The 14,975-nt window shown below is 38.5% G+C and overlaps 1 protein-coding gene across 1 annotated transcript in view; it reads left to right on the forward strand.

Moving 5' to 3' along the window:
- The window catches only part of LOC102203210 (vitamin D3 hydroxylase-associated protein-like), a 69,260-nt gene extending 54,498 nt beyond the window's left edge, over positions 1-14,762 (forward strand). Inside the window, exons 3-15 of the mRNA XM_013914452.1 lie at positions 2,355-2,495; positions 3,381-3,514; positions 3,711-3,917; positions 4,003-4,043; positions 4,163-4,287; positions 5,521-5,646; positions 6,450-6,547; positions 6,746-6,845; positions 7,032-7,075; positions 7,175-7,214; positions 13,519-13,627; positions 14,049-14,194; positions 14,539-14,762. Of these exons, the coding sequence (XP_013769906.1) occupies positions 2,355-2,495; positions 3,381-3,514; positions 3,711-3,917; positions 4,003-4,043; positions 4,163-4,287; positions 5,521-5,646; positions 6,450-6,547; positions 6,746-6,845; positions 7,032-7,075; positions 7,175-7,214; positions 13,519-13,627; positions 14,049-14,194; positions 14,539-14,661 (1,434 nt within the window). The 3' untranslated portion in view covers positions 14,662-14,762. The remainder of the gene's footprint in view (positions 1-2,354; positions 2,496-3,380; positions 3,515-3,710; positions 3,918-4,002; positions 4,044-4,162; positions 4,288-5,520; positions 5,647-6,449; positions 6,548-6,745; positions 6,846-7,031; positions 7,076-7,174; positions 7,215-13,518; positions 13,628-14,048; positions 14,195-14,538) is intronic.
- Positions 14,763-14,975: the final 213 nt, after the last annotated feature.

Genomic DNA, 14,975 nt, shown 5'->3' on the forward strand with positions numbered 1-14,975 from the left:
TTAGATTCTTGATGAATGTGTGTTGTTGTTATTCAGCCTGGTTCAATGTGCCCCTTTTTAACTTTGAGCACCCGCCCCTTTAAACCTCTCTGCACGGCCCTGTGTGTGTGTTTGTACGTGTGTATTTTAGTTAATCAGTGGCAATGAGCTGTCACTGTTTAATGAGAAGCAAGATAATAATACCAATCTTCTGAAAATGTGTTTTTGAGGTCAAGGTAGCTGGTGTTCATTTTTTAAAATAATTAACATACTATGATATTTACCCCACAGAATATGTTTCAACAAAGTATTATGAATGAAAATATGTTATAAAAGCAATAAATGACTCTCTTTTTTTACCTTTTACCTTTTTAGTATTTGCCTGTGGCACTTCTCTACTGATAGGTATCATGTTATGTACACATGTAAACAAACACACACACACGTGTATATATACACGCCTGCGAGGCATTGGCTGGTGCCACAGCTAATATGTCTTTTAATGTCACACATTGCGCTGAATTCATTTTTACTTTCATTTTCTTTTTCTGTCTTAGCCTTTCAGCTGAAAGTTTTCACACTAAACTCTTCAATAAGTCACAGCGAAGGTAGGAGAGGCCCAAGTGTCATTAAGAGATTTGATTGGGTATTACAGTGTCGGCAATGAAAATGAACGAATGGGCTAGAATGGTGCGTGTATGGTACAGTGCGCAGCGGTGCTTCAATTGGCCCCGAGGTGCGTCGGGTAAATTAACTGTCCACCCCTAAATTAAGGCACGGTACATGCACAACACGCCCACAGCTAAAACAAGATAGCCTGTCGTGTTTAAAAAGCTGTGTGTTAGGTCCACTTGGATTTTTGCATTTTGCAGCCACAGGGCAAAGACAAAAGCCACGCAGAACACTGAACTGTTTATTAAGAGAGTGAAGATGGACAACTGGACAGCGGCTCTGCTCACTGGTGTTGCCTGCATTGTGGGATACCTGGTTGTGCGGGTGAAAAAGATCAACAGCCTCCGACAGGCGGAGGAAAAGATACAGAGAGCCAGAAACAGGAGAGATAAGAGCTTGCAGCGGGCAGAGCAGGCGGTGCTCCGGTACAAACAGTCGGTGAGAGTTCAGAGCTTTAAACACTGAAATGTTTAACTTTTTCTTTAGATAGAAATCAAAACAAATGATGTGCTTTTAGTTTAGCCTAGCGGAGGTTTAGTTATTAATTTCCAAATTACTGACACTTTTTGTTGTCAACATGCATACAAAAACTTAAAAACACATTAATATTATGCTGCTCTTCTGGATTTGTTTTGTTGGCCCAAGTTGACACATAACTTCACACACGCGGTTTGTCAGCTGCACGTCTCCTGTTCCACCTCACCCTAAAGTTGCTCTGTTGGATCTGTGGTGGTCCCTAGAGACGAAGCACGCACAAACTCCAAAACACTTGCAAAATCCAAAACTTTTGTAAGTGTTTTGGATTCTGTGCGTGCTTTGTCTCTAGGGGCCACCGTAGAAATCTGGTGATTGTGTAACGCGAGGGCTCACTAGATGGTTTGGAATCTCTCTGAATAATTAGGAACAGCAAGATGGAGATGGATAACTTTTTAGCAGCCTCTTTACTCTCCGCACACCGCAACAACTCACACTTTCTGTGTACCGCCCTCATGAATACTTCACTGGCCTCTCAGAAGCCAGGAAATCTTGAACTCAGATCAGAACAGGGAGAACAACTAGGTAGATATAACACATATTACTGGTTTGAACATGCATGTCTAAACATTCAAACGTGTAAACATGTAAATATCAAAACGCGTAACCACCAAATAGCTACATAACTAGCTTTATAACCTTTGTAAACACCTCTTTGTATATCAAATTAGATTTCAATTTACTTCTACACTTTACAATTGTGCAGAAGTACAGGAAGTAGGAGTCCTGAATCTATACACTGATATGGTTTTCTTTCTTTCTTACAGCTTTATAAATTTTTATAACATAATGATTCTGTGTGGGTCTGTGTCTTCTAGCTTCCCACGACTGACTCTGCTTTGATCCTGAAGCTCTCCCTGTCTGAGCTGACACAGCAGCTGAAGGACGGCTCACTGAACCCTGACAATGTGCTTTACTCTTACATGGAAAAGGTTCATTATCCAGCATGACACAAGAGTTCACTGCCTAACATAACACAGATCTTTTTATCTGAAGGTTGACCGAAATACAATATATACACCAGTTTATTTTAGCTAGCATAAACACTAAGTAATCTATTTTATTTTCCAGTGAGAGTTTAATATTTTACAGAGTGCTTACACAGATCAGTATCCCTTTAAAGTAAATAAGTTCACCTGAATCTGTCTGTGCTTGTTTCCTTTCAACAGACTCTGGCTGTAAACCAAAAGCTGAACTGCTGCACTGAAATTTTGCTGGAGAGTTTGGACCAGCTGACAACTGTTGGCTCCAACAAGGATGGTCTCTTGTACGGAGTTCCAGTTAGCATCAAAGAAAATATTGCATTTAAGGTAAGAATAATTTAATCAATTAATGTATTTGTAGTGCAAACAAATGGCAGTTACGCTATAGGCAGTATAATAATGGACGAATGCAGCTAGGACACCAACCATTGCTTTCTGGAGTCCAACCTCAAGATGAACTTTTCCACCGTTGCCAAGTTGGTTGCAAAAAGCTAAACCTGACATGGAGGAGTGGGTCTAAATTGCTCACTTAGCCAGTGAGCAAGCAGTTTCACAATATCCTTGGGCAAGATACTAACCCATATTTGCCTACTGGTGGTGGTCAGAGGGCCCTGGTGGCGCCAGTGTCCGGCAGCCTCGCCTCTGTCAGTGCGCCCCAGGGTGGCTGTGGTTACAATGTAGCTGCCATCACCAGTGTGTGGATGACTGAATGTAGTGTGAAGCACTCCGGGGTTCTTAGGGACTAAGTAAAGCGCCATTTACCATTTTACCAAGTATTAGAATTAAAACAGTTAATTTTATAAATCATGAGCAACACATAAATACTGACTCTAGTTCTTATTTCCACAGAACTTGGAAAAGCTGGTTTTAAATGGTTTGCTGCCTATGAATTAAATGAACTACACAAAAACTATGATGTTACAATCTTTGATTTCATTTGATAATTTAAAAAGGTTTTAGACACATGTCTTTGTTAATTTGTGATCACGTTTACTGTGTTGTTTTATCTTTCTCAATTTCTTGGCATTTTTTGTAAGCAGGTCCCTCTTTAGAAAGAGATCTCAATCTCAGTGAGAATACTGTATAAATTAAGGTCTTAATAATAATGTTATTTATGATCTCTGAATTTCACTTACAGGTTTTCAAAATATTAAGGTATGGCATTTGTGTAGTCTTTGATGCACTCTTGTGTTCTTTAATTTACTTCACAAGGATCATGACTGTTCTTGTGGTGTGATCATTAACCTGGACCAGCCCGCTGAAAAGGACAGTGTGCTTGTTCAAGTCCTGAAGAAACAAGGAGCTATTCCCTTTGTGAAAACCAACTTGGCCCAAGCCCTCATGAGGTACATTTTTTAATCAAGAATTCAAATTTAAAACAACTCTGTGTACTCATGGGTGAATGAGGAGAGTGCTTTAAGTCCCCTGATAGAGTAGAAACACACTATATAAGAACCAATACATGTACCATTCGCATCTTCCATGTGTGTATTTTATGTAAAGACTCATAACCTGTCTTTGTTTGTCTGCGTCCACCTTTAGCTATGACTGCAGTAATCCTATCTACGGGCAGACTGTGAACCCTCATAACCCCCAGAAGACTCCTGGTGGTTCATCTGGTGGGGAGGCGGCTCTCATTGGGGGAGGGGGCTCCCTGCTCGGTATAGGCACTGATCTAGGTGGCAGTATCCGTCTTCCGTCTTCATTCTGTGGAATCTGTGGTTTCAAGCCAACTGCTCACCGACTGAGGTAGATCCTTTTTAGTCATAGAAAATGATTGTAAATTGATGAGTTAAGGTTTCTTTATTTGTTAACACCTTTGGATAATGAACAGTTTACAGGGTTTTCGTTCAATTTGTCGAGGACAAAAGTCAGGTAAGAAACTAGCACATGAAGTAAATGCAGATGATATATAACCAGTGTCTAATAATATTACACAAATTTTCTGGAACATTTTGTTCAAAACATTTGCTTTATGCTTGCTACTAAACTAGTGTCGTCATCTCCTGGACCCATGGCAAGAGATGTGGACAGCCTGGCTCTGTGCATGCAGGCGCTTCTTTGTGACCACATGTTTTCTTTGGACCCCACTGTTCCACCGTTACCTTTTAACATGGAGGTGTGTCCTGTACTGTGGGATTCATGTCCTCTGTTGATGATCATCTTTTCTATATATTTTCAGATCATTCATAGATGTTAGAAACTAGAAATTAATCAAGTTAATTTTCTTAACACATCTCTCTATGCTAAAAGACGAAGTTCTAAAGGACAAAGTTAATAGTCTTCCTATAACATTTCCAAGTACTTTTTTTTATGAGAGCAAACGATTTTCAACATTTTCACCATTTCTAAATTTACCGGTTTTCTTTTGAACACATACACTATTTCTGTTTACACACAATCTTTGAACTGTAGCAGAAATACAACAAAATTAACCTGGGCCAATAATATAATAACCCCTGGAAAAGCTGACCTTTTTAAAAGTCATTGCATTTGTAATGTTCAAAGCTCTTCAAGTCAAGTTGAAACTGAGGGCTATTTTCCAATTTACAGTACAAAAACCTCAGGAAGGGTTTGAGCTGTTGAGAAAGCATCATGTAAAAAAAAAAAAGCAAATAAATACATAAATAAAGTTTTAAACTTAAGAAAAAGAATTGTTAATCCTTGCAAAGGATGAGATGGTTATACAAAGTTATCACAGCATTTCCAAGTGTCACAATGTGGAGTCAGAAGTATCAAGAAATTCAAAGAGAGCCACAGAGTACAGAACAAGCCTGGCAGAGGTGAAAATTGAAAGATTTAATTGATTCTGGGAAGAAAACTAGTGAGAAATATGTCTAAAGACCTTAGCCAAGACACTAGTGAATGTCTTAACCAAGCCTGGAATTGTAATCTCAAAGAAAACATTCGCTATGACCCTGCATACAGTCAGGTCCATAAATATTGGGACATCGACACAATTCTAACATTTTTGGCTCTATACACCACCACAATGGATTTCAATTGAAACGAACAAGATGTGCTTTAACTGCAGACTGTCAGCTTTTATTTGAGGGTATTTACATCCAAATCAAGTGAACGGTGTAGGAATTACAGCAGTTTGCATATGTGCCTCCCACTTGTTAAGTGAACGTTATTGACTGGCCTGCACAAAGCCATGGCTGTAATCCCATTGAAAATCTGTGAGTTTAAACAAAGACCAAAGTAAAATAATGTAACCATCCAAAATAAAATTAAGATGCTTGGAAAAAACCGTGTTAACAATCCCTTGCTCTTCTTAACAGCACTTGGGAATACTTTTAAAAAGCTGAAATTTTCTTTGGTGGGCTAATAATTCTGTCCTCATCTACAGATATACAGAAGCTCCAGACCTCTTAGGATTGGTTATTTGGAAAATGATGGCTACTTGCAACCGTCTCCAAGCATGGTCCGAGGTGTCAGAGAGGTCAAAGCTCTGTTAGAGCAAGCAGGGCACACAGTAAGACGTCACCACACACATGTAATCGTTACTGTCCTGAATTGTTATGAACCCCCTGTTATGTTACAGGACAATCAATCAATCAATCAATCAATCAATCAATCAATCAATCAATCAATCAATCAAGGCTTTATTCGCCACATGCACGTTGCCCTGCTGTGAAATGGGACCCCCCCCCGACCTTACACACACAACACAGACATCACATGGGGATACAAGTCGGAAATCGGTAGCGTTACAGAAAAACACTGAAATATACACTACAATGGGAAAGTACAAGAGGAAAAAAAGAGACCTCTACTCATGCTGGGCTCCTGAGAGGACAGCATGAGAATGGGAAACAAAAAAAACCTCCTCTGCACAAAAAGCACATAAATGTCCACAGCACAACATTGGGGGGTGTGTGAAGAGTAATCCGGAGCTAACGCAGCAGCCATCCCGCCCTGCGCTATTATTCCAGCGCGGGCCCAGACCCGCTGTGTTCCCAGGAGGGAACAAGCATCGAAGGCGTTTGGAAAGGGAGGGGGGATGAGTGAGTGCGTATCAGTGTATGCGTGTGCGTGTCCAGAGTTCAGCTGAGACAGTGTCCAAACTGACCCTTTTAAAAGTTAAGCCATCTAGAAAATCTAAAAAATTGTTAAAAGTATTTTTTTATATAAAACTTCTTCTGCCTGGCTTAAAGAGTGTAAATATGTACACACACACACACACACACACACACACACACACACACACACACACTAATAATCACTGCCTAGTATTTGATAGCCATACATCTTTAATGTTCTCTTTTATGCCTTTAGTTGGTTCCTTACGCTCCACTGAAAATCAGCCAAATTGTTCCTGAGCTATTAATAACGGGTGTATATGCAGATGGTGCTACCACCCTTCTACAAAAACTGTGAGTTGTACCTTTTAATAATTCATCTAATCACTTCTCATGAACTTAAAACATCTAATAAATGTATGATTTTTTTTCAGTGCTAAGTTGCAGGTGCTAGCATGATAAACTAAAATACTGTAGAATACTAAAATCATTACATGTCATTTAGTGTCAACACAGTTATTTTGTGTGTGTAAATAATTAATTTCATTTTAGGAAAGGGGCACTTCTGGACCCTTCTCTGAAGCGGCAGGTTTTCACACACTCGCTCCCTAAGTGGTTTAAGAAAATCCTTTCCTTCCTACTAAAACCTGTGGTGAGTTTTCTCATTTGGTGACAAACATGTGTAAATTCAAGCACAGGACTGAACATAATCTTGGAACTTTTATCTGATAGAGCCTATGTTGTAAAGTGCCAGAATGTTTAAACTCACAGATTTTCAATGGGATTAAAGCCATGGCTTTGTGCAGGCCAGTCAATAACGTTCACTTGTTTTTTGCAGTCACCTCGTCTGTCTTCCAACGTGAGTGCTATTTGTGGAGTTCGGTGAGAAAGTATTGTTGAAATTCATCATCTGTACATGATTCTTTTTTTCATATAATACATGTAATGGGCAAAGTCACAAAATAATGCTTTATTTTTTAGATCTGTTTCCGATCTGTGGAAGCAACATGCTGCTGTTGAGGTAACTTTAACTTTCAACTAATGATGCATGGTTGAGTATCACAGTACAATTTCAAAAGAGGTGGGACACTGTGTATAATGTAAATTAAAACAGAATGCAATGATTGGCAAATCTTACCGACCTACATTTATCCACAATAGCACATAGAAAACAAATCTAATATTCAAACTGAAAAAATAATGTATACCATGTTCAGAAAAATGATTCTTCTACTACAAAGCCATGCTATTGTAATAGCTGCAATATACACTTTAGCATTGACTTGCTCAAATATCTTCAGCAAGAAAATATCATTCTAATGGAAGTTTTATGTTCCTCTAAACCTAAAACTGTACATATGTCTGTGAAGGTTAAACCTGTACACAACTTTCAGCATTAAAAAGTGTCTTTCCAGATATGCAAGCTGCTAATGCCATGGCACTGAAACATGCAGGCTTTTGAACTGAGCACTAATAACAAGCCAGATGGTTCCTTTTTCTTTAGTCCGAAGGATGCCGCATCCATGTTTTTCAAAACTAATGTCAAATTGTGATTTGTCTGGCCACAAAACGGTCTTTTACTTTGTGTCAGTCCATTCTAAAGAGGTTTGGCCCAAAGAAGGTGGTGGTGGTGTTTATGGATTATGTTCATATATGAATTCCCGTTTGCATGAGCTTTAGAGCTTTAAGCTGTATTTCAATAGCGACAGCTCATTTGGAAGAACTGAACATGATTTACTGAGATACAGAGTTCAGCTACTGGTTTGGCGATTGACCCATCATAGCAGAATCTTAGAGGTGATAGGAATTAGAAGTAGAGTATGGTAGTGGTGAAGATGAAGCTGGAGGCTTGCATGGAGCTCTGAGTGGACAGGCTAGAAGATGAGTGAACTAGAACAACGCTGTCGACACTGAGTTTGGCAGTGTGGAAAGAAAAAGTTATATAACAAAGATTAGCAGCCAAACATCCAGGACAGCAGGCAGATGAGTGATCGTATAGAGACAACACATAAGATTCATTTGTGGATAGCATGGCGAACTGTGTTTGCAGACAGTGATATCTGGAAATGTTGCTGAGCCAAAGCAATGATTTCCATGACAAAATCATCCCTGTTTTTAATGCACTGCTGCCCAAAGGCCCAAAGTTCACAAACTTTTGGCCTTGTCCCTTGCACAGAGAGATTTCACCAGAGTCTCTGAATCATTTAATGATAATGTACCGTAGATAATGAGATAGTTAAAAGTCTTTTTGTTTGTCAATTTTACATTGACAAATATTATTTTGAAATTGTTCTGTAATATGTAGATGCAGTTTTCTTTACTTCTGAGAAACTCTGCCTCTCTGAAAAACTTTATTTTTCCATCAGAGTCATGATACTGAGCTAATTAGCTGCATCAGCTTCATCCAGCTCTTTATTTCTCTTTTTTCACATATCTTTTGGCTTTTGTTGACCCCCTTACACCTTTTTTAGGTCTGTTTTTGCTGTCATCAAAAACAAAATAAGGTAATGTTTTTCATGAAAAAATTAAAAACATTCGAAAAGGTGCAGGAGGCATTGTAGCAGTCAGGTGCAAGTGAGTTAAACATGAAGGGAAGTATTTTCATGTGTGATTTAATATCCATATAGAAAAGAAGAAAATGTAATGAAGCGATTTTAATGAAGTAACCTCTACCTCATAGACAGTGTTGAGAAGGTTACTTTTAAAATGTATTCCATTACAGAATACATGCCCCAAAATGTATTCTGTAATGTATTCCGTTACGTTACTCAAGGAGAGTAACCTATTCTGAATACTTTGGATTACTTAATATATTATCATGCTGTTTACAACTACATGAATATACTATTGCTGTTCCACACCGTAGTAAAGGGACCTCTGACTAATACCTTGGGCTCGTAGCCAAAAACGAGCTTTACTTTGTTGTCTGGGTCACTTTGCTAGTGAGAGACAGAGAGAGGCGTTGAAAGGCTGCTCCAACGGAACTTATTGTTTTTGGAGGAAAACACCAACACGGTGTACAGTCGAGTCTTAATAGCTTACTTACACCTGGGCTCGTCAGGCTCTCTTCTTGGCTGCAGTGGTTATTATTATATTTACATGCTTCCAGCTCCCGTTTTTCCTCGATGACAACTCCTACTTTTCCTTTTTCTCCCTCCTCGCGCTCACAGACACATAACGGGTATGGCAGTCCATTCTCCCTGCAGCACGGACTACACTACCCATGATGCTACATTCTTTAGAGCTATGCCTGTAGCATTCTGCCTGTTAGCTTAGCACAACAACAACAAAAAGGCGCTCTCTCACCCAGGAAACACGCAGAGAGAGAGCGTCACCCTGTAACCATGGCATCCATAGCTGTCAAACAAAACCCAAACAGTCCTGACCCGCGACAATATGAAACAGGGAAGTACCGCCGTGTAATCCATTTATTTCAACAAAGTAACTGTATTCTGAATACCACCTTTTTAAAAGGTAACTGTAACGGAATACAGTTACTCATATTTTGTATTTTAAATACGTAACGGCGGTACATGTATTCCATTACTCCCCAACACTGCTCATAGATACCTCAGAGATAAAAGTGGGTGAAAAGTCAGAGAGAGAAAGGTTCAAGGTCAACAACACTGAGTGAATGTACGCAGAGGAAGAGGGGCAAGAGAGTGGGGAATGCAAATGTGAAAATTAGTATAGAAGAGGGCCTTCAGGGAACCAATCCAGGGCGAGAATGGCATTTTTTGAAGGAGAAGGTGGCTGAAGCAGTCCACAGAAGCCAAATCGAGGGAGGCTCCAGCCAAGAAATTGGTGTATAGACCCAGAGAAACTGGTGCTGGAGCAGAATAACGTCATCACAGTGGCCCGCATGTGGCCTCCATCTGAGGGCCCAAGAGATAGTGACTCAGGAGGCATGGGTCACCCTGCGTAATGTCTGCAGGTGGGAGAAGATATCTGCGCATCAGTGGAGAAAATCCCTCATTTGATGGACAAAAAAGCAGAAGAGCAGAAGAGTTCATGTGGAAATTGGGGCAGGTCTATGACACACTGGGCCATGTAGCCAGTAAGTCGAGACAGAGAGCCACTGGCAGACAGCAGCAGATCTGCATTCCCACATGCCAAATTAGGCAAGATCGGAAGGTCACAAACTCTGTAGTTTATGGAGCCCAGTGAAAATGATAAGAAGAATAAAAAAAAGAAAAGAAGACTAGACGCTGCATCACAAAAACAATCCAAGCTGGGAGAGAAGCAGGGACCAATGGCCAAGAATACCAGACCCACCACCCAGAGGGAAGAGTGATTATTCTGCAGCCTGAGGGTCACAGAAAAGTAAATATTTAGGAACAAGGGTGTATGTGTGTGTGTGCGTGTGTGTGTGTCTTTGTTGGTGTTATTTGTACCCAGGGGGTATGCAAACATGGCACACAGCCCAGAGCCTGTCTTGGTCAAATTGACTAAGTAAACAAGAGAATGTCAGATTTTAACATGTGTGATAAAAAAAAAAAAAAAAAACACTTATATTGTGTATATTGTGATTGGCATAGTTATAAATAAAAAGTAAGAAAAGCAGTCCTATGTGAATAAGTTGATGAAAATCGCGTTGAAATTAATATTCATATGTCATTGAACTATTAATAAATCCTAGTGAAGAAAAATAGCATAAACTGAATAAACGTGTACGGAAGTATATTCATATTGTGATTTAATATTCATATGTGATAGAATGTTTGATAAATCATGTTAAAGTGCAACATAGAAAAGTAGAGAATGCAATGAAGTGATGTTAATGAAGTAACCTCTGCTCTAGTTAAAAGTGGGTGAAAAGTAAAGACAGAATCATAAGGTATGAAGGTAAGATGCAGTAGGTATGGATATGAGATACCTATTGTGAACAGAAAATTTACAAGGTGGTAGAAAAAACGACTATGTTGGTGGACAACATATATAGAAAACCATCTAAGGTTTTAAGGTAAACCAGCATTTAAGGAGTGGGTGGATACAAAATCAAACCAAAAAGTTCTTTTTATTTATGGGGATTTCAACACAGATGTGATAAGTCCAGAAAAACATTAATAGACTGTATCTTAACTAATGAATCAGAAAACAAAATTGCCTTCTAATTAGTGACATCAGTGATCATTGTGCATTTTTCCAATCATAGTAACGACAAACAGGAAAATAAATTAAAATAAAACAGGTGAGAACAGAGGAATCCATGAATGCATTTAAAAGTGACCTACTTGAGGGGAAATTTGGAGGTAGTGTATAAGGAAAGGGATATTGATAAAGCTTATGAGACATTCTTAGGAAAATTTAAATTATTATATGACAGGCATTGACTAATAAAGCAATACTGCAACAAAGAAAAATATGCAGTTTGCCCATGGATCACACTAGGATTACAAAATGCATGTAAAAAGAAAAATACCATATATACCATATGAAATTAAAAAGCTGAAAATAAATATAACAAAATGTAAATTAAATAGCATTTTGACAAAAATTGTGCAAATTTATTAGACATAAAGAAAAACATTAACAGAGATTTGGAAAACATTAAAAACCATTATAAAATAGGTCTAGGCATTTAAATTACCCTGTGTAATAGGATATTAATAAGGATACAAATATTAGTGATGTTGGTGAAGTAGTTCATGAATTTAATAGATTCTTTGTAAGTGTTGGACCAGACTGATAGAAGTTTTGCAGCGAGAGCAGACAAACTTCAATGTTTGTATCAGCTGTGGAAGAAAAGAAAATCATGGACATTGTTGGGAAACCACAAAATCAAACTTCTACAGACTTTAATGGCCGTGATACAAAAATTGTTAAATAAACTATTAATGGTATCTCTAAAGCTTTAAGCATAAATGTGCGAATTCTCTCTACAAACTGGTGCATTAACATCACAAAAGTGATACAATTGTACAAAAATGGAAATCACAAATTACATGTACAGACTTTCACAATTCTCCAAAATACTGGAAAAGGTTTTCATTAACAAGCAGGGTTTCGTGAGGCTATGGGCAATTCGTTGATAAACATAAAATATTAATGGACTCAGTATGGTTTCAGATCAAACAAATCAACTATGGCATTACTGGAATTAATTGAAAACATCACTAATTACATAGATACAAAACACAATATAACAAGACAATGCACACTTTAGAGTTTTCATTGATCCAAAAAAGCTTTTGATAAAATTAATCGTGAAATATTGAAATATTACTTGATAAAATGGAGCACTGTGACGTTGTGCTTCAGCGGGTTGAGAGGTATTTGGAAAAATTGGGAAAATTGGTGAATTTTCATTTAGTGTGCAGACATTGTTTGTAGAGTCCTACAAAGGTCCGTATTGGGATCAAAATTGTTTATCCTGTACATCAAAGACATATGTAAAGCATCTGATATATTGCATTTTATTTTATTTGCAGATGATACAGATGATACAACTACTTACTGCATTAGGGCGCATTCAGAGCAGATCTTGAAAATTGTCACACAAGAAATGATTCAGTTAAAAACATGGTTTGATAAAACTAGTTATTACTAAATTTGAACAGAGCAAGTGTATACAAGAGCTGGGGGGAAGAAATGATGATTACTGTAAATCAATAGACTGCTAAGCACGAGGTAGGGATTAATAAGTATGTACATACTTCTTCCTACTCCATTTTGGACGCGATGATCAAGTGATTTCATGTCATATATGTGTGTGTGTGCACACCCGTGTGTGTGTACATATATATATTCAGCTATCTATGTATATGTTTATGCGAATATATTTGTTTGTTTGTTTTGTATGTCTGAATTATAAAAGGTTATCCCATTATCCCATTCCCATTGCCTCCAACCTCAAGAAGGACTGGGCAGTTCCCCTCAGCCATCGGTTCCATCCAAGCCCTGCACTGCCTGCTGTGTAATACTCATAGGATCAGAGACTAGACTATTTATCTAGAGTTCCTGTTTTGGAGTGCTGGTTCCACAGATCAACATAGGAGGAGACCTCAGAGTAGAACCAGGACATGCAGAAGAGGTTATTTCTCTTGGCTCGCCTTGAAAGGCCTCGTTGTTCCCTCGGATAAACTAGAGGAGGTGGCTGGGGAGAGAGAGGTCTGGGCTTTGCTTCTTAGGCTGCTAACCCTGTGACCCGGCCCTGAATTAGTGGAAGAAAATGGATGGATAGATATTAAAATTTCTCAGTTTAAATATTTCAAAATTTGTAAATCACTGCATTTTGTTTTTGTTTACATTGTACACAGTCTCCCAAATGTTTTGGAATCGCAGTTGTATAAAGGATCAAGTAAAATTTCCTGTTTTTTCTTTAGGACTATATTCAAGAGACAATAGCACATTGGAGGAGCTGCAATATCGATGTGCTGTTGTCCCCCATGATAGGGCCAGCCAGCAGGTTATTGCACGCTGACAAAGTTTCAAGTATGGTATACTGAGTATTAAAAAAAAGCATTATTGTCCGTCCATCTATCTCTCTCTTTTTTTCATTATTGTAATCTCAGGATAAGTTTGTGTGCTCCTAGGTGGCAGCATAGTTCCTGGGATTTGGGATCACATAACAATTATCTCATAAAAAATTAGGATTGCTGCCCTTCTCTAGTGCTAACACGCATGATTTAAAAAGGCAGAGAGTGAAGAAAAACAATATCTCCAGACATTAGTCAATTAGGAAAGTCACCTGTAGATTAGAACATTTGGACAAATAATAATATAAAGGCACTGTTACACTAAATAAATCACATGTTAATTAAAGAGCAACAGAATTTTGAAGGGCTAAAGAAAAGTGAATCTGTCTTAAAATATTTCATCATAACTAATCTACTTGTATTTTCTGTTATTTCAGCTGCTGTCAGTTGCACGATGCTCTACAATCTCTTAAAATTTCCTGCGGGTGTAGTCACTGTTTCCACAGTGACTGCGAAGGATGAGGAGGAACTAAAGCACTATAAGGGCTGTTATCAGGACAGTTTTGACAAGTCCCTCAAAGAGGTAACACATACCAGTGTGGGGAGACGGATTGAACACATTTACTGTGAGACCAGTTTTTCATGCAGTTTTAAAATTTCTAAACAAATGAATACAACTTTCAACTACACTGACTACACACAGGAAGATTTCAGGTGTGGTGGTGGGTAGGCCCATCTATCCTACATGGAACCAAGAGCTAAAGATCAGACGATTGAGACATTTTTTTCTTGTGGTTCTGTAATTTATTGACTCTCAGTTATACATGAACTTTATTAAATGTTCCACAATTTGTTAGTCAGCTCGAGGCAGAAGACTGCGGTCCAGCTGCTGAGCGTTAAGTGACAGGAGTGTGTTTTTGTGTTCAGGCAATGACTGGTGGCGAGGGTCTACCTGTGGCGGTTCAGTGTGTTGCTCTGCCGTGGCAGGATGAGCTCTGCCTGCGCTTCATGAAGGAAGTGGAACAACTGGTCAAAGAAAGCAAGAAGTAAAGCTGCTTTCTTCCTCAGTCTCACAGGAGAGGCTGCAGACTTCAGAGGCAATGTGTTAACTTGAGTAGATCCTATAAATGAGAGCTGAATCTTTCATAAATAGCAGAGCATTCTCTTTTTTTACAAATTTAATCTGGCAATTTTTGTGCCTTGACTATTTGCTAAAGTTTAAATAAATTTTAACAGTTAAAATTCAGGTTAAAGTCAAGGCAGTTTTATTTCTTTATGCCAAAATCACATGTAAAGGTTCTTCACAGGGAATGAACAAATAAATACATACAGCCATTAATAAATGGAACAGTACATTTTAAAAA

Source organism: Pundamilia nyererei, unplaced genomic scaffold (genome assembly GCF_000239375.1).
Source record: "Pundamilia nyererei isolate P.nyererei 1_Seehausen unplaced genomic scaffold, PunNye1.0 scaffold00199, whole genome shotgun sequence".
NCBI classification, from domain to species: Eukaryota; Metazoa; Chordata; class Actinopteri; order Cichliformes; family Cichlidae; genus Pundamilia; species Pundamilia nyererei.